The following is an 18,563-nucleotide window of genomic DNA, read 5'->3' as shown; positions in this document are numbered from 1 at the left end:
TGGCCTTGAACTCAGAAATCTGCCTGCCTCTGCCTCCCAAGTGCTGAGATTAAAGGCGTGTGCCACCATTGCCCAGCTTTGTCTAATTAATTTTTTAAATATTTGTTTAGTTTTAATTTATTTGTATGAGTGTTTTGCCTACATGTATGCCTATGTACCGTATGTATATGTCTACTGTATTATTAATATGCTGAAACTTTTTAAACTTTGGCTTTAGACCTGGGTACTGGAAGCTAGGCTTTGGAAGCAGGGAAATTATGTCCTGGTGAAGTCTTCTATCTACCTAGTTCTTCTCATAATTGTAATTCTTATTTTCTACTTTTTGTCCAAAGGATATATTACAGTGATACTGTCTGGGTGTTTTTAAATGATTTTTCTCTTTTTGTCTTTTTCTTTTAAGAGATAATTTCTGAGCCAGCAGTGGCTCACACACATTTAATCCTAGCACTCAGGATACAGGGATCCTTGAATCTCTGTGAGTTTGAGGCCAGCCTGGTCTGTAACATGAGTTCCAGAACAGCTAAGACTACACAGACATCTCCCCCAACCCTCCCAAATAAAAGGACATAGGTTCTGTATGCTGCTCAGGCTAGTCCCAAACAAAGCTCAAATGAATTCCTTCCTTCATCTTTTTGAGGATCTAACACTAAGCCTGGACTGCTGCACCCAACAGTATAACTAGAGCTGTCTAGTCTTTGAAAGTCCCCTTATTCCTTTTTTATGGCTAACTTTACTGTAACACCACTTCAAACAGAATTTATCTGTTTATGTACATTAAGGTTGCTTCCATATTTTCATATTTTGCTTTTAGAAATAACTGCACTGAAGAAACTTGTATGGATATATTACTAAGCATGTTTGCAAGTCCATCCCCTAATCAGAACCCAAGAGCTAATATTGTCAGTAATTTGGGATATTCCGTAGTAGGGTCTTTAATTCTTTTTTGTTTGCTTGTTGTTTGAGACAGGGTCTTACTGTGTAGCCTTGGCTGGTCTAGAATTCACTGTATAGACCGTGCTGGCTTCAAACTCACAGAGATCTGTCTGCTTGCTTCTGCCATCTAAGTGCTGGGATTAAAGATGTGCTACCATATCCAGCTTTTTCTTTTTTTTTTTAATGTATGTGAATATATACATGTGAGTGCAGTACCCATGGAGGCTAGAGATAAATTGAGATACCCAGTGTCCTCTGAAAGAGCAATATATATGCTCTTCATTGCTGAACCATCTCTTCAGCTATTCTAATTCACCAAGACGATGTCTTAACTTCTCATCTTTGTCTTGGGTTAGATTATAGAGCCTGGGACTCTCACTCAAGTCAGGAAAACTGACCCAAATGCCACCAAACCACTAGAAGTCCCTTTTGTCCCATAGCCAAGCTCTCAGCCAGCTCTGACGTGTCCTGGACTGCCATTAGCAGCTGCCTAAGGCCTGTGCTGTTCCTTGGCAGCCTCCTCCTCTGAATGCAGTGACATTGGAGAGTGTCCATAATCCTCCTATATTGCATTTTGGATTTTTAGTATTTTATCTCTTTGATTTTGTAAATAGCAGTGATCCTATGCCCAGTTAATGATTGGCTTTGTCCAGGAAGGCTTCTATAATAAAAATGCCACAAACTTCTGTAAACAACAGATTTGAAGCTGGGGGTCTACAGACAAGTGCCAGCTCAGTCTGTGGCAGGCAGTGGCAGACTCCTGGGCTTTGTCCTCACATGCTCAGCTGCTGAAGTCTGGCAGTTGTTAAGGAAAGGTGTGCACATTGAGAGGCTATTTCTTCAAATCACTTATAAGACTACTTCCTGAGCCACTACTACCTCTCACTGAGCTGCCACTCAACCCCTTCAGGAGCAGGGGTTCTGCTTTTGAAGCATTGGTGTTATTTTAAAAGTGGTGAGATTTAGGCCGGGCGTGGTGGCGCACACCTTTAATCCCAGCACTTGGAAGGCAGAGGCAGGTGGATTTTTGAGTTCGAGGCCAGCCTGGTCTACAGAGTGAGCTCCAGGATAGCCAGGGCTATACAGAGAAACCCTGTCTCGAAAAACCAAAAAAAAAAAAGTGGTGAGATTTTTGGTTTGTTTGTCTCTGTCTATCTGTCTGTCTCTCTCTCTCTCTCTGTGTGTGTGTTTGTGTGTGTGTGTGTATGCATAAAGAGGCCAGGAGAGGCCATTGACTCCTTGTAACTGAAGTTATAGGCAGTTATAAGCTACTTGGCATAGGTGCTGAGAACCAAACTTGGGTACTCTAGAAGCAGTAAGTGATCATAACTGCTAAGTCATCTCTTCAGCCTCTGGGATTCACTCTTAAGGGACCTGGGAACCTGCAGGAGAATGTATCCACCCACCACCTCTGTCAGAGCTGGGGTGTATAGCAGGACTTCCTAATACTCACCAGCAGTTAAATACTGACACAGAGACTTATTAATGTTTATTAAAGCTTAGGCATATAGCTTGGCAGATTCTCAGCCAGGTTATCTAAGTTGTCCCAACTATTGTGACCCATGTCCCGCCATGTGGCTAGTTCTTTACTTCCCTCTCATCCCAGTATGTCTGTTCCTCTCCATGTCCCACTGGCAAACCTCTGACTTTGCCCACTTCTCATTTTCTCTCTCAGAGACCCTCTCTCTGCCCAGAAGTTCCTCCTTCCACTTATTGCCCAGCTATTGGCCAGCAGCTCTTTATTAAAGCCAATAAGAAAGTAAGGAAGGTGAATGTTTACAAAATATAAGGCCTGTGATAGACCGTAGAAATAACCAAGATCTGCCAATACTCAGCTTTCTGCAGGTTTGACAATCAACAGTTGAATATACAGACAACCTTCACGCAATGTACAAAAGGCACCCCAACAGCGGTGGATGGTTTACAAGTCCAGCTCTCACTAGTTGGAGACCACTCAAAACTCAAATGTATTTTTGGGAAAAGGTCTTAACTTGGCTTTCAGGAATATGAGGGTGATTGCTGGCCTGTAGAGTTTAGATCCTTTGTAGTTTTTGGTTGGTTGGTTGGTTGGTTGGTTGGATTTTGTTTGTTTGTTTGTTTGTTTGTTTTGAGCCAGAATTTCTCTGTGTAGCCTTGGCAGTCCTGGAACTCACTTTGTAGACCAGGCTGGCCTTGAACTCACAGAGATCCTCCAGCCTCTGCCTTCTGAGTGCTGGGACTAAAGTCATGTTCCATCACTCCTGGTGACGCTTCGTGTTTCTGTTTGTAGGGAGAGTCTCTGCCTAGCATGTTAATAGTGGAGCTGTTTCTGGAGCTGGTATTTCCTATTACTTTATGTCTATTCCTCTGTGCTTCCTTTCCTTGACAAATCTTGAAGCTGTTTCAAGTAATTCCTCAGGAATTACCCATTCTTGCATCCCGTATTCTAAGTTTTCATTTTAGGTTCTCCTGCAGTATCTGTGAGCCATTTGGTGTAGTAAATGCTAGCTAAGTTTAAGCTTTTATTGAAACATAGTATCTAATATTTTTGAGCATTTACTGTAAATTTAGGGCTTTACTTTGTGCTGGTTATATTTTAGCTCTCTGTCACCTCTCTATGTAGTATAGATGCTATTATTGTCCCTATGTTATTGGTGAGACATAGGGACTACATGACAGTTAGTAAATTCTCTTATTATAGTTCTTATTTTTATTTTTGATATTTATTTACTCTGTGTGCATGGAGAGGGCACATGCCATGGCACATGAGTGTAAAAGTCAGGGAACAACTTGGGAGGAGTTAGCTCTCCTTCCACAATGTGGGATCTGAGGATTGAGCTCAATTCATCAGGCTTGAATTACCCACTAAGCCATCTCACTGGCTTTTTGGTATCCTTTGAGTGGTGTGTATCTTACTACTTGCCTAAGCCACCTATATATGTGGTTCCATCACAGTTTACCTGTAATAATAGATTAATGTACTGAAGTTCCCTACCCTCGGTACACTGTTAGTGCTGTAGGTGATTAACAGTCTTCTTTTTTTTTTTTTAAGATTTATTTGTTTAGTATATGTAAGTACACTGTAGCTGTCTTCAGACACTCCAGAAAAGGGGGTCAGATCCCATTACAGATGGTTGTAAGCCACCATGTGGTTGCTGGGACTTGAACTCAGGACCTTCGGAAGAGCAGTCGGTGCTCTTAACCACTGAACCACCTCAACAGCCCGATTAACAGTCTTCTGAAGCTTCCTCTCCCACCCTGGATCAATATTCCACTCACTCTCTACCCCCATCCCCTGCCGAGTCAGGGTTTCTCTGTGCAGCCCTGGCACTCACTCTGTAGACCAGGCTAACCTCAGACTCAGATTCTCCTGCTTCTGCCTCCTGAGTTCTGGGATTAAAGATGTGTACCTTCATGCCTGGCTCAGACTGGCTCTCTTTTAGGCTTTTAGAAAGACCTGGTTTAAGTCTAACTCAGGATGTGGTGAACAGAGAACTGAAGAAGCTGTCAGAAGGTCTGGAAGGCACCAAGCATAGCAGCATGATGAAGCTCCTCCGGATGGCCCTCAGTGGACAGCTGGTGAGATGGGACTTGAGCCGAATTGTTGCCTCTAGGCCCTCATTGACCCTTCCAGCTAATGCTCAACAGTCTGGCACTAAGGCCCCTCCAGGGAATAATAAGCTGATGAAACACTATCATTCCTCTCATTTGCCCACTGAGCATCTTACATGCGCAGGTGCTGTGATGTAACCATCACAAGTGAACATGGTGTGAGCAAAACACATATGATCCCTGCCTCCATGGATATCACTAAGAATAATAAAGGTAGAAAAACAGGCTCATGGAAACCAGCTGTGTGGAGAAAACCCAGTAAGAGTGGGTTGTAGCTTAGTGCCGAAGCATCTACCTACCATTCCTGAGCTCTAGGCTTGATCTCCAGCATTGCAAACATAAAACAAAAACAACACAAATGACCTAGATAAAGAAAATACAATAAAGACAAGCTCTCTCGGCCCTGGGTTGCAGGCTGTGGGTTAGGACTAGCCTGTAGTTGTCTTCTACAGATGGAGGAATGGAAACTAGACATGAATTCCTTTGAGGCAAAATAGACAGTGTTTTCTTTCTCTTTTCTTAGCAAGGACCCCCTGTGGCTGAGATGATAGTGTCCTTGGGCCCAAAGGAAGTACGGGAACGAATCCAGAAGGTGCTTTCTAGCTAGGGAGAAGGACCATCGAGGAACCTTGATACATGGGACCATCGAGGTGACCCTGAGAGCCTCTATCCATGGAAACTGACTTCTGAGGAGAGCAGGAGGCCCGGGACCTCTTAGGACCCTTTCAGGACAAACAGCAGCAGAAACAAGCTCTCTGAGTACTCTCATCAGCTGCCCTCGGGGAGCCCACCTGTTTCACCTTGTTGACTCTGAGAAGGATGAGCTTGAACTCATGTCTTGATTCTTTTCTATTTTTTTAAAGATTTTTTTTTTTAATATGTAAAGGTGTTTTGCCTCCATGTATGCCTGTGTAACACTAGAACTAGAACTGGAACTAGAGTTACAGACAGCTTTGAACTAGCATTTGGATACTTGGAATTAAAGCCAGGTCTTCTGGAAGAGCAGCCAGTGCTTTATCACCAAGCCATCTCTCTAGCCCATTGGGTTGGTTTTCATGCCACATTCTACAGCTCGTGTTAGGAGCTGGCTTACAGAAAAGATCAACATTCCAAAATAGTACAGAGGGCTGAGGTCTTGGTTCACTAGGCTGCATAACAATATACCACATAATATGGTGACTTAAACTAAAGATTTGCTTAGTGTCCTAGAGACTGCACGTCCAAGGTAATTGTCGTAGGGTCAGTTTCCTATGGTAGCCACTCCTGGCTTGCAGACAGCCACCTTCCACCTTCCACAAGTGTCCTCCTCTGTGCACACTTGTCCCTGGTTCGTTTCAGAGTATCCTTGTCTTTTTCAAGGTCCAGTCAATCTAGATAAAGGTCTGTCATTCAAATGCCTCCCACATTGTATGATACTGGGGTTTAGGTTTCTATATTTGGAATAGTCTGTAGGACACAGTTTAGCCCAGGACAATTCAGTTCCAGCCTGGATTCATACATCCCAATCTCAGACTCCATAAGGAGTTGGAACTGTAATGGACACCAGCAGGGCCAACTAGACAGCAGATTTTCCTTCTGGATTGTAAAGGAAGAAGTTACTTCTCCAGCAGGGTAAGCACTTGTGTTTGGGGTTACTCCTTGTCCTTGAGCTTTAGGTAGCTCTGTCTCCTTCCCTGAAGGTCATCTGTTTTCTTCCAGTTCCTCAGACCTGATACTTTGAGGTATTGTTGGTGTCTTTCATCATATCTGCCCTTATGTCCACCATTGCTTATACATCTTTGTACTCAGATTCCTGAAATCAGATTTCCTTTCTTGAAGTCTTGATTAACTTGGAGTAGTATAAGTAGGATGGTGACCAGGTACAAGACCCCAGCAGGATGTGTAGCTTCCTCAGAGTGAGCAGTCTCTGTAGCTACGCTTACTCTCCTGAGGAGGGCAGGATGTGAGGGTGTGGTAGAGGCTTGATCATAAGACCTTGCAGCTTCTTTCTGATTTACATCTGCACCTCTGGGAAAGCCAGCTTCCAGGTCTTGAAGCTCAAGCCCTTATGTCTCGAGAGGTCCACATGACATCAGAGCCATCTGCCATGTGAGTGAACCATATTGGAAGCTGGACTTTCAGCCCCAGCCAAGCACCTCCTGAGACACCCAGAGCCACAATACTCAAAACACTCTAGAACTTCAAACCCAGGATTGTGAGGCAGCAGATGTTTGTTCAAAGCCTCTTACTTGCTTTGGGGATTGTTTTTACCTAGAGGTAGATAACTGTTATTTTCTCCTTGCTCAGGTGAGTATGGGAAGGATCAAAGGGCTTTTGAACCTTGCTTAGGGAGAAAAAAAGTTTGTTTTTTTTTTTTGTTTTGTTTTGTTTTGTTTTTTTGAGACAGGGTTTCTCTGAGTAGCCCTGGCTGTCCTGGAGCTCACTCTGTAGACCAAACTGGCCTGGAACTCAGAAATCCGCCTGCCTCTGCCTCCCAAGTGCTGGAATTAAAGGCGTGCGCCAACACCGCCCGTCAAAAAGTTCTTTATTTGCAAGATCAAGCAGAATTTTTGAAATTTGGTAGAGATAGAACCAAAAAGAAAAAAGTCTCTAGAAAAATCATAGAACAAAACCACATCTTAAAAAAAATGGTGTGCTGGTTAGGTTTTGTTAACTCGACATAAACTTAGCCGTATCTGAGAAACAGTAATCTTTTTTTGAGACAAAAGTCTGTGTAGTCCTGGCTGGTACTTGGCATGTATCCCAGGTTGCCCTCAAACTCCTAGAGGTCTGCCCTCTACTTCCCAAGCACTAGGATCAAATATATGTAATACATGTACCACCATGCCCAGCTTGGGAAGAGGGCATCTTTTTCTTTTCTTTCCTTTTCTTTCTTTTCTTTTTTTTTTTTCCGAGACAGGGTTTCTCTGTGTAGCCCTGGCTGTCCTGGAACTCACTCTGTAGACCAGGCTGGCCTCAAACTAAGAAATCCGCCTGCCTCTGCCTCCCAAGTGCTGGGATTAAAGGGATGCGCCACCACCGCCCAGCAAGGGAATCTTGTTTTGTTTTTGTTTTTTTTCCGAGACAGGGTTTCTCTGTATAGCTCTGGCTGTCCTGGAACTCACTCTGTAGACCAGGCTGGCCTCAAACTCAGAAATCTGCCTGCCTCTGCCTCCCAAGTGCTGGGATTAAAGGCGTGCGCCACCACCGCCTGGCCGCAAGGGAATCTTAATTGAGGAAAAACCCTTAATAAAATTGGTGTGTGGGACATTTTCTTGAGTAATGATTGATGTGGAAGGGCCCCACCCACTATAGATGGGGCCACACCTCTAGGCAGGTGGTCCAGGATAAAACAAGAAAGCAGGTCTCCATATCACTAAATCTCACCCCAGAAAGTAGATGGTATTATTCTATTTTTTTTTGTATGTTATAAATGGAAAAACTGAGACTGTGAAAAGTAACACTTTTAGGATATGATATGAGACAACATCATATTTAAACTCAGGCCTATGACATTTTAAGAGTCCAAACCTAACTATTTTGATCCAGGTTCTCACTATGTAGTCCTGAAACTCAGAGAGGTCCTCCTGCCTTTTTATCTCAAGTATTGGAATTAAAGGTAGTGCCACCATGCCTGGACCAACTCTTTTTTTAATGTATATCTGGTTGTTATGTATGTGCCTGGTCCTCATAGAGGTCAGGAGAAGGCATTAGATCCCCTGGAGCTGGAATTACAGGCAGCTATGAGCTGCCATGTGGGCGCTATGAATTGAACCTGGGTACCCTGTAAGAGCAGCCAGTGTACTGAACCATTTTTCCAGCTCCCCTTCCAACTTTTAACTAAGTGACATCAGAACTATTGCTCTTGGAACATGAAAAATGGTTATTTCTGGTATGATAGCACATACCAGTGATTCTAGCCTTCAAAAGGCCGAGACAAGCTGGGTGTGGTGGCACATCCTTTAATCTCAGAGCTCTAGGCACAAAGGCGGGTGGATCTCCTGAGTTCAAGGACAGCCTCTTCAAGACATTGAGGTTACATAGAGAAACCCTGTCTGGGGGTTGGGGTGGAGCTGAGACAGAAGGTGAGCTCAAGATCATCATGAACTACAAAAGCCAAAAAGGAGGGAGAAAGAGGGTAAGGGGATAGAGGATACAGGAACATAGACTCATGCTCCAGGAATGTGAATGCTCCTGACGTGATAGAAATGCAGGTAGACCTGGTATGGTGTCTTGGACCTGTAATGCCAATGAAGGATTAGCAGTTCCAGGTCATCCTCCATCCTCAACTCCATATAAAGTCATTTAATTTTTTTTAATTATCTGTGTACTGTGCAGGTGTACCTGTGAGGTCAGGGGTCAACTTTTTGGAGTCAGTTCTAACCCTCAGTGGAGGTTCCAGGCATTGAATTCAGGTTACCAGACTTTATTTTTCTTTTTCCCCTGGTTTTTTGAGACAGGGTTTGTTTCTCTTTGTAGTCCTGGCTGTCCTGAAACTCACTCTATAGACCAGGTTGGCCTCAAACTCAGAAATCCACCTGCCTCTGCCTCCCAAGTGCTGGGATTAAAGGTGTGTGCCACCACTGCCCGGCTTAGGTTACCAGACTTTTAACACAAGTACTTTTCCTCGATGAGCCAAGTTCCAGACCACCCAAGGCAACATAGTGAGACCTTGTCTCCCTGCCCCAGAAAAAAAAAAACTCCCTCAATGAGCCATCTTGCCTTCGTAATGAATTTGAGGCTAGCTTGAGCTTTTTGAGATCTATTGGTGAAACAAACAAGGCTAAGTTGATTCTGACAAATGCTGTAACACTGATGAACCTTGTGTTAAAGTCACAAAAAGATGAGAAGACAACAAAGCAGAACAGTGGCTCTCGGGCTGAGGGAGAGGAAGTGTGGAAGTGCTGCCTGTTAGCTGTGTTGTTTCTGTTTCAATAAATGTTAGTTGCAGTCCTCAGTTACCCAGATCATCAGCATTGCTAGCCTTCTTGGAAGCCAACAGTTTTGATTGCAAGGAGTAAAGCTGACTGAATAAAGGTAACAGTCCACCAGGGAATGCGTTGGAAACTCTAGGACTCAAAGGTCAAGATTTCCAACCTGTAGAGTGATGGGAAATCCACCAGAAATTCACTGGGACCTGAGGCAGCTGCAGTTGTTCCCAAGGTTCTGTGTCCAGACTCTCAGGAGAAGATCTTGTCAGCCTAGTCAGCTGTTCTGCCCCTCATCCTGTCAGTGGGACAGTCAGGTAATGGCACCATCTGCAGGGCACCCACTGTAATGAGAGAAGAACTCTTCCTCCTTTAGGGACTCTCTGTTCCAGAGAGAGTCCTGGAAACAGGTTTAGAGACTGCCTGTTTCAGCAGCCAGTTTTGCAATCTCATTCATACTTCCTTTATTCAAGTTATCTTTTGTCTCAGAACTAGGGATGTGTCTGGGTAGCAGACTGTTGGCTAGAATGCACAGTACTGGGTTCAGTCCCCAGCACCACAAAAGCAAGATGTTTTCCTCATAGTACTTACTCATGTGTGAAATTTACATTTACTATTTTAAAATTTTGAGATTGTGGCTGACAGGAAGTCTGTTATTCTTGGTTATAAACACAGTACTTGGAACATTGTTTAAATACACAGTAGGAAATTAAATTATATCTCATGAATAAAGTGTTTGAAACCTTCATCTGTCAGACCAGTTCTTTCAAAAGAAACCATCATCAGCTGGCTTAACTGTGTTAAATCTGAACAGTCTCCCAACATCACTTCCTCCTATCCAGGAAAAAATTCTCCCTTGCAAGATCTGTTGTAGTTAGCTGTCTGGCCCAAAGCCCATGGTTTGATCTGAGTCCTGATACCTGGAAGAGAATGACTTTGTGAAAGACCAAAGTGAAGTATGGCTAGGAGGGATGGTTCAATCTGTACGGAGAGCTGAGTTATAACTTCAAACTTTAGGGCTCATTCTGTCAAGGAAACTATATCTGGGTACTAGCTTTTAGATACACAAATCCAGGTTCTAACACGCTTAAACAAGATTTCTTTTTCCCACATAGCTGAAAGTTCGGTGGTAAACTAGGTTGTAGGACTTTTGGCATAGTGACATCAGTAAGGGCCCAGGGTCATTCCACTGCTGTTCTCCTGGCCCTAGATCTGCAGCAGCCTCTGCATGATCAGCTGTCACTTCTTTCTCATCTGTGGTTTTCTGTGGCTCTGTCCTGAAAGCAAAGCCACATCTATAGGTATCCTCACCCAACTCAGCTTCCTATTTTTGTGCCCATCAGTGCTAGAGAAGAGAGCATTCCCATACATCAGTCAGACTAGTCAGACTCAAAGATGGAATAGGATCTGCTCAGCTGGGTCTGCACCTGAACAAGACAGAGATGTGGGTGCTCTGGGGTAGGTGAGGAGCCTTGAAATGTTAAAGCAGAGAAGTGACATGATCAGTTTTGCTTTGGGAAGGTTATCCTTGGCAGCATGCTGTGGGGAGATTAGAGCACGGCTCCAGGGTGCTAACTGGACATGAATGAGGTGAGTTTGGCAAGACACAACTGAGTTTTCTCATCATGGTCTAGGAGGGTCTGTATTAGAGTTCTCACAGAAACATGTATCTAAAAGGAAACTTGGTATGAGGTAGTGTTCTGGCTGGTTTTGTGTGTCAACTTGACACAAGCTGGAGTCATCACAGAGAAAGGAGCCTCCCTTGAGGAAATGCCTCCACGAGACCCAGCTGTATGGCATTTTCTCACTTAGTGATCAGTGGGGCAGGGTTTGGGGCAGCCCATTGTGGGTGGTGCCATCCCTGGTCTGGTAGTCCTGGATTCTGTAAGAGAGCAGGCTGAGCAAACAAGTAAGCAGCATCCCACCATGGTCTCTGCATCAGCTCAGATTCTACCCAGCTTGAGTTCCTCTCCTGACTTCCATTGATGATGAACAGCAATATGGACGTATAAACTAAATAAACCTTTCCTTCCTAACTTACATTTTGGTCATGGTGTTTTGTTGCAGTAATAGAAACCCTAAGACATGTAGTAACTCCTGTGACTACATAAGCTGAGATCAAACCACCCCCCACCCACAAGCCCATGTTGTAGCTCACAAGACCTGAGACTAGGAAGCAGTCATAGCAGAAGACAGGGTCCTAGCTAAAGCTACCTAGAAAAATTAAACTCCACATTTTTCTCTAAGGTCCCTCAACAGATTAAATGAGCACACCCTAGGGAATAGCCACCTGACTTTCTTAGTCTCCCAATTCCAGTTCTAATCCCTTCAAGAAACACCCTCACAGACACACCGAGAAACTTCTAAACTAGCTACTCTGGCCCTTAACGTAAGATTAACCATTAAAGTATTTGGTAATAGTTGTACAATATATGAATAAACTGTACACTGAAACTGAAAACCATAATCCAACCATCCAAGGACCTGATAGATCTGCCTGTCTGCTTTCCTGACCTCCTTATTCTTGGCTTGCCCCAGCCTCTTTTTCCCTGGTCTTTGGACACATCAGCCTTCCTTAGATTCTTAGGCATTCCTGCTTCCTGCCTGCCTTTGCTGGTGCTGTCCACCCCCACCTTGACTCCTCATTCTTAACCGTCTGACCATAACTCCAATGTCAACAGGAAGCCACTGACTTTGAGAGCTTCCTTGTAAATGCTCACCTGGTTCTCTATAGTACACAGTTGGAATTCATTATGGAAATGACTGTGAGTAATTAATTCTGCAGCCACTTGTTAAGAGTCAGATTGTGAGGGCCACAAGTGCAGGAGGCTCCTCTGCCTTGTATCCCCAGTGCTGAAAACGCAACCCAGTAGGTGCTCAGTAAGCACCCACTAGGAGCAGGTGATCAAAAGGTATGTGAGTGAAGGCCCAGACACAAAGGCTAGGGAAGTTTGTCTAGCATTCTAGAAAGCATCTGTTGATCCCACCATGCCCAGGCTTGGCAGTAATCAACCATACTCACTAGGCCTTGGGGTGGCACATGCCTAGGAGGTGATGAAGAAGAAAACAAAGGCGCTGAGAGGGACTGAGATGGTGCAGTAGTTAGGAGCACTGGCTGTTCTTCCAGAGGACTCAGGTTCAATTCCCAGCACCCACATGGCCGCACACAACAGTCTGTTACTCCAAAGGACCTAGTGCCCTCTTCTGGCCTCTGAACAGACAGGGACATACATGCAGGCAAAACACCCATATATACAAAATAAAAATAAAAATAAACGGAAAAGCCCTAAACACATCATCTAACTGGATCAGATGTCATGAGTGGCAATCAAGGTTAGTCATTATGTTTAGTGAGAATACGGCTTGCAGTGCCTGGGAGCTTCAGATCTTTTGTGGTTACTATTTTTGTTAATAGGTATGTGAGATAAACATGACTGGCAGGTTTTTAAATTTAGACAGCAGAACAGATTAGGCATTTTATAATAATCTTGGGATTTCCAACTTTACCTTCAAATCTGGGCAAATTGTTAGGGTGCCAGCCATTCATTCTAAACCAGGAAAGTCACCTCTACTCCCCCGACCCCTGACCTCTGTTCTCTCATACTGGCTGCTAGAGCAGAGCCCCAGCCTCGACAAAGGATCTTTTCTGTCTGGAGAACACTTCACCTTCTTTGGCTGGGTTGGTCTAATCTTGTCCTCACTCATTTATGGAACAAGCATTGGGTGCCAGGTTCTGTTACGCCTGAGGGTATTGAGGGAAAATAACCTTAACTATGGGTGTGCCACCCACATAGGTTTGTTACCATTATTTATTATGCATTTCTGAGACAGGCCTTCTATGTAGCCCAAGGGAGCCTTGAGCTCTCCTTTTCCTACCTCCTTGTTAGTGTTGGAATTAATAGGTATGTGCTCATCACCTTATCCACTGTTATCCCTAATGATTGATAATAGTTATCAGTTGTTTTTTGTTTGTTTTGAGACTGGGTCTCTCTGTGTTGTCCCGTTTATCTTAGCTGGCTATGTAGACTTGGCTGGCCTCTATCTCACAGAGATCCTCTGCTTCTGCTTCGGCCTCTGCCTCCTGAGTACTGGGATTAAAAGTGTGCGCCACTACACCCAGCTGTTATGCTTTTTAAAATGAAAACACTAGGGCTGGAGAGATGGCTCAACAGTTATAAATCTTGCTGCTCCCACAGAGGACAGATTTGTTCCTCAGCACCCACATGATGGCTCACAACTATCTGTAACTCCAGTTCTAGAGGATCTGGTGACTTCTGCTGACCAACTTGGACAACAGGTATTCATGCACACACATAGCCATAATAGTAAAAATTAAAAAGAAATATAGGCTTGGGCTGTATGTAATGGGACAACCTTGTCACACCAGCAGCTCAGAAGGGTCACAATGAAGTTGGAGCCAGCCTGGGTACACTGTCTGAGGGTCTGGGCAGAGGAGGGGAGACTGTAATTCCAAGAAGCCAAGAGAAGGGGCTTGCAAGTGTGAGGCCAATTTAGCTATTTAGCAAGATACTGCTTCACAGACAAAACAAAGCAGAAATGAAAAGATGATTCAGAGTGCCTGTATTTCCATCATCAGTTTGTCCTATGGTTATTTTGAGACAGGGTCTGCCCTTGAATGATTTTCCTGCCTCGGCTTCCAGTCTACTGGAGTAACATGTGCCACACACCTGGCTTCCTATCGTTTTCCTATTATTATCTTTAGTATTTGTGTTGGGAAGAAAATGGAGGGTCTCTCTCACACATGCCAAGCACTCACTTTTCCATACCTAGCTCTGTTTCCCATTATTTACACCATAGTGTAGTATAGTTATCACAAGGGATGAACCGGTGCTGTACATTTTATTAGCTGAAGTCTATTTATTTAGATTCCCTTGGTTTTACCTTTGTGTTTGTTTTTGTAAGAGTAAGACCCTGGTGCCCAGGCTAGCTGGGAAGCCCTGACCCAGGTGCCTTGGTGCTGGGATTGCAGGCACGTGTCATCACCACACCCAGCTCCGTGGTTTTTCCTGAGAGATCCTCTTCCCTTATCCTGCCCCAGGACACCACATTGTAGTGCCCCAGCCTTGTCTCCTCAGGGCCAGGCTCAGAATGCTCTTGGTTTTCTGTTTTTGTTTTTTCACAAACTAAACAGCTTGAGGGCTACCAGGCAGGTGTTATGTAGGAGGTCGTTCCATTGATACTTTTCATAAGTTCTTCTCATGATAACCGTGGGTCTATGGGTTATGGAAGAGCAGAGGTAACGTAAGGATGAATGTGGGTGGGAGCATGCTCATCATCAGGACAGGTCACTGTTGGTGCCTGAGAGTTTCCTAAATCCTAGTTCAATTGTTCATGCTCTTTACCTGGCGTTCAATTCTTCCTTTTAGCAAAGTCAATTTCAGGGTTTATAGTATAGACTCTATACTCTAACCATTATGTACCTTCGTTAAAAGAGGATGCTAGATATTGCAGACATCAAACTCACAGCTTTGGAAAGTTATTCAGAATACCCAAGTGCTGTCTTTGACAGTTGTTGGCTTTTTTTTTTTTTTCAAATCTGTATAGTCAACAAATGTTTGTGTTAAGTAATATTCCTTAACCCATCAGCCCTCATAAGCCCTCAGACTTGTCAAGGACCAGACGACTTAGGCAGAGGAGGTTCTCTCCAATCGGGGCTCATCTGTGGTGCTTTGAGAATATAATGTAGTCTTTCAGATAGAGAACTCTGGGGCTAATTGGTGGTACACTCTCACCTTGAAGCCTACAGGGAGTCTACAAGCTTTGGCAGTGATGCTTATGTTTTTTTTCTTTCTCTCTCTCTCTCTCTTTTTTTTATAGTATAGAATAGAGTTTATTCAGGGCATGGGGAGGGGAGTTAAGAGGGTAGTAGAGGCAGAGAAAGGCAGAGAAGGAGAGAGTAGAGAAGCAGAGGCCAGCCATGAGCATGTGGGGGGAGGGAATGGGGAAGGAGGGAGGGTACAGAGCAAGAGAGCCTTACGTTTTTTCTAAGAAGTTACAAAAGCTGCTAGGAGCGCTGTACAGGACTTTAGTCGCAGCACTCAGGCAGAGAAAGAGACAGGGGCAGAGGCAGAAGGATCTCAGAGCTTGAGGCCAGCCTGGTCTACAGAGTGAGATTCAGGACAAGCCAGGGCTATACAGAGAAACCCAGTCTCAAAAAAATAAAAATAAAAATAAAAATAAAAAGGTCAAAAGCCCATTTAATGTGGTTATCTTGCTTCACAACCAATCTATTTTTAAATAGAATGGCACTAAGAAATATGGTGATTGCTATCAGTATGCAGTGACCTAGGGATTTATACATGGGCAGGAGGAAAAGTTTCTGATAACAGGGTTAATTTTAGAAAACTTTGTAAAGTGAATCATTTGCTCTTGACAAGGTAGAAACTGTCTCTGGCAGTATTCTTTTTTCTTTTAACTTTTTGATTCTTTATGACGTTCACATTGTGTACCCCAATCCCATGCATCTCCCTGTCCCTTTTTGCCCTCCACCCTTGTAAAAGAAAGGAAGAAAGAAAGAAAGAAGGAAAGAAAGGAAGAAAGAAGAAGGAAGGGAAGGAAGGAAGAAAGAAAAAAGGAAAAAGAAGAAAAACCGCTCTCGTGGACGCTGCAGTGTCACATAATATATACGCATTTTTGTTCCTACTTCTTTACTTGCAAATGTTCATTATAATGAGTCATTGGTCTGGTTGTTGGAGGCCTCTGTCTCCTGCTATGCTAACAATATTGGATTCTCATCAGGACTCCTCTAGGTTATTCTGTTATTTGTTTTGTTTTGTTTTTATTTTTTTAATTTTTTTTAAGATTTATTTATTTTATGTATATGAGTACACTGTACCTGTCTTCAGACACACCAGAAGAGGGCATCAGATTTCATTACAGATGGTTGTGAGCCACCATGTGGTTTCTGGGAATCCAACTCAGGACCTCTGGAAGAGCAGTCAGTGCTCTTAACCACTGAGCTATCTCTCCAGCCCTTGTTTTGTTTTTAAGACAGATTTTCTCTGTATAGTCCTGGCTGTCCTGGAACTCACTCCGTAGACCAGGCTGGCCTTGAACTTAGAAATCCGCCTGCCTCTGCCTCCAAGTGCTGGGATTAAAGGCCTGTGCCACCACCGCCCGGCAAGGTGAATTTCTTTAAAAATTAGGAATATTGCCAGACAGTGGTGGTGCACGCCTTTAGTCCCAGCACTTGGGAGGCAGAGGCAGGTGGATTTCTAAGTTCAAGGCCAGCCTGGTCTACGGAGTGAGTTCCAGGACAGCCAGGGCTATACAGAGAAACCCTGTCTCAAAAATAACAAACAAAAAAAAAAACAAAAATAAAAAGAAAAAAGAAATTTACCTTGTTAAATTGTTTCTAACCAAAAATTTTGTCTTGCTTAACATACTCTGCTTAGCTAGTACTGTCAGTCTTTAAAATAAACATACAAAGTTTATCATATATGGAAGCAAGATACTTTCTGTTCAGATTTTGCTCCTTGGCTGATGATTTTTTTTTTTTTTTTTTTTTTTTTTTTTTGGTTTTTTTTAGACAGGGTTTCTCTGTGTAGCTCTGGCTGTCCTGGAACTCAGTCCGTAGACCAGGTTGGCCTCGAACTCAGAAATCCACCTGCCTCTGCCTCCCAAGTGCTGGGATTAAAGGTGTGTGCCACCACCGCCTGGCTTTTGGCTGATGATTTTAATCGACTTCTTTACAATGTTTCCAGGTACTTGTTCTTTATGCAGGAGTCTGATGTAAACAAACCACTAATACAATTACCTTATCTTTTTACAGAGCTCTGGTATGTAGTGAGAATTTTGTGGGTTTTTTTTTTTTTAAAGAATTATTTATTTTATTTATATGAGTACACCGTAGCTGTCTTCAGACACACCAGAAGAGGGCATCAGATCCCATTACAGATGGTTGTGAGCCACCATGTGGTTGCTGGGAATTGAACTCGGGACCTCTAGAAGAGCAGTCAGTGCTCCTAACCTCTGAGTCATCTCTCCAGCCCCTGAGCATTTTGCTTTTTTTTTTTTTTTTTTAAAGCAGAACTATAAGAGTGATTTTTGTTTTAATCCCAGGTGTGGGATATGGAGCTGCTTCTGACTGTCTACAGCAGCTGACTTGCCTTGTGTTCTAGCAAAGGCGTGGCAGTTTTGCCAACTGCAGAGAGTTTTTGCCAGTGTGTGATGTTTGGAATTCTGGGGACTTTTCAGAGGATAGATAAATGCTAGAGCCCTGGTAGGGGAGTTGCTGGTTGCCTGTGGTTTGTTACGGTTTGTTGAGGTTCATTGAGGTTTGTTGAATAGTTCACCAAAAAGAGGCAAGAAGAAGAAATTAGATCTCCTGCCAGCAAAGATCTAACTTGCCCCAAGGAATGTGACATCACTCATCAGCAGGAAGTAGTCTGGCGATACAGACGTCCCCTTCCCTTTCTAACCTTCTTCCTCTACTATCTGGTGTTGGGGGTTGGAAGGGTGGGATGGGGTAGAGAAGGCAGGTAGAAAAAAGAACCAGTACTCTTTGGAAGACGGCTGCTATTTGCCTTCTTGAGGGGTACAATTGCAGAAATGACAGGAATTACAGGGAAGCCTCTTCAGGAGAAGTCAGTCACCTCCCTCCATGCACCCAGCCATTCAGATCCATAGCAACTGTGCATGTTTATATTATTCTAAAGGTTATAATCCAAGGCAACTTTTTTTTTTCCTGTTTGAGACAAGGACTCTCTTGGTATCCTTGGCTGTCCTGGAGCTCTCTATGGAGACCAGGCTGGCCTTGAATTTAGAAATCTGCCTGCCTCTGCCTCTCAAGTGCTGGGACTAAAGCTATACAACACCAAGCCTGCCTTTCATTTTGCTGCTCAAATTGTGCTAGCCTTGGACATTAGAAAGCTCTTTCCTGAGATCCTTACAACTACTGCCCCTGTTTTTGTGTCCTGCAGCTTCCAGCCACGTTCTTATGCATGCTAGGCAAACAGTCTACTACTGAGCTAAATTCTCAGTCCTAGACCTTCCCTTTCTTTTCTCTTTCTTTTCTTTTCTTTTCTTTTTATTTTATTTTATTTTATTTTTTAAGATTTATTTATTATATGTAAGTACACTGTAGCTGTCTTCAGACACACCAGAAGAGGG

General features: G+C 43.7%; 1 protein-coding gene across 2 annotated transcripts in view; it reads left to right on the top strand.

The window, feature by feature from the left end:
• Ears2 (glutamyl-tRNA synthetase 2, mitochondrial) overlaps positions 1 to 6,849 on the top strand; it is a 26,486-nt gene extending 19,637 nt beyond the window's left edge. Inside the window, exons 8-9 of one of the 2 annotated variants that reach the window (XM_031388166.1) lie at positions 4,356 to 4,491; positions 5,048 to 6,849. In XM_031388166.1, coding sequence (XP_031244026.1) covers positions 4,356 to 4,491; positions 5,048 to 5,131 — 220 coding nt within the window. In that variant the 3' untranslated portion in view covers positions 5,132 to 6,849. Of the gene's footprint in view, positions 1 to 4,339; positions 4,492 to 5,047 lie in introns of those variants that run through there. The other variant, XM_031388167.1, reaches the window with a different exon arrangement.
• Positions 6,850 to 18,563: the final 11,714 nt, after the last annotated feature.

The sequence above is a fragment of the Mastomys coucha genome, unplaced genomic scaffold, assembly GCF_008632895.1.
Source record: "Mastomys coucha isolate ucsf_1 unplaced genomic scaffold, UCSF_Mcou_1 pScaffold21, whole genome shotgun sequence".
In the NCBI taxonomy this organism is placed as follows: Eukaryota; Metazoa; Chordata; class Mammalia; order Rodentia; family Muridae; genus Mastomys; species Mastomys coucha.
The sequence above is the reverse complement of the archived record's forward strand: the minus strand, read 5'-3'. Positions and strand labels throughout refer to the sequence as shown.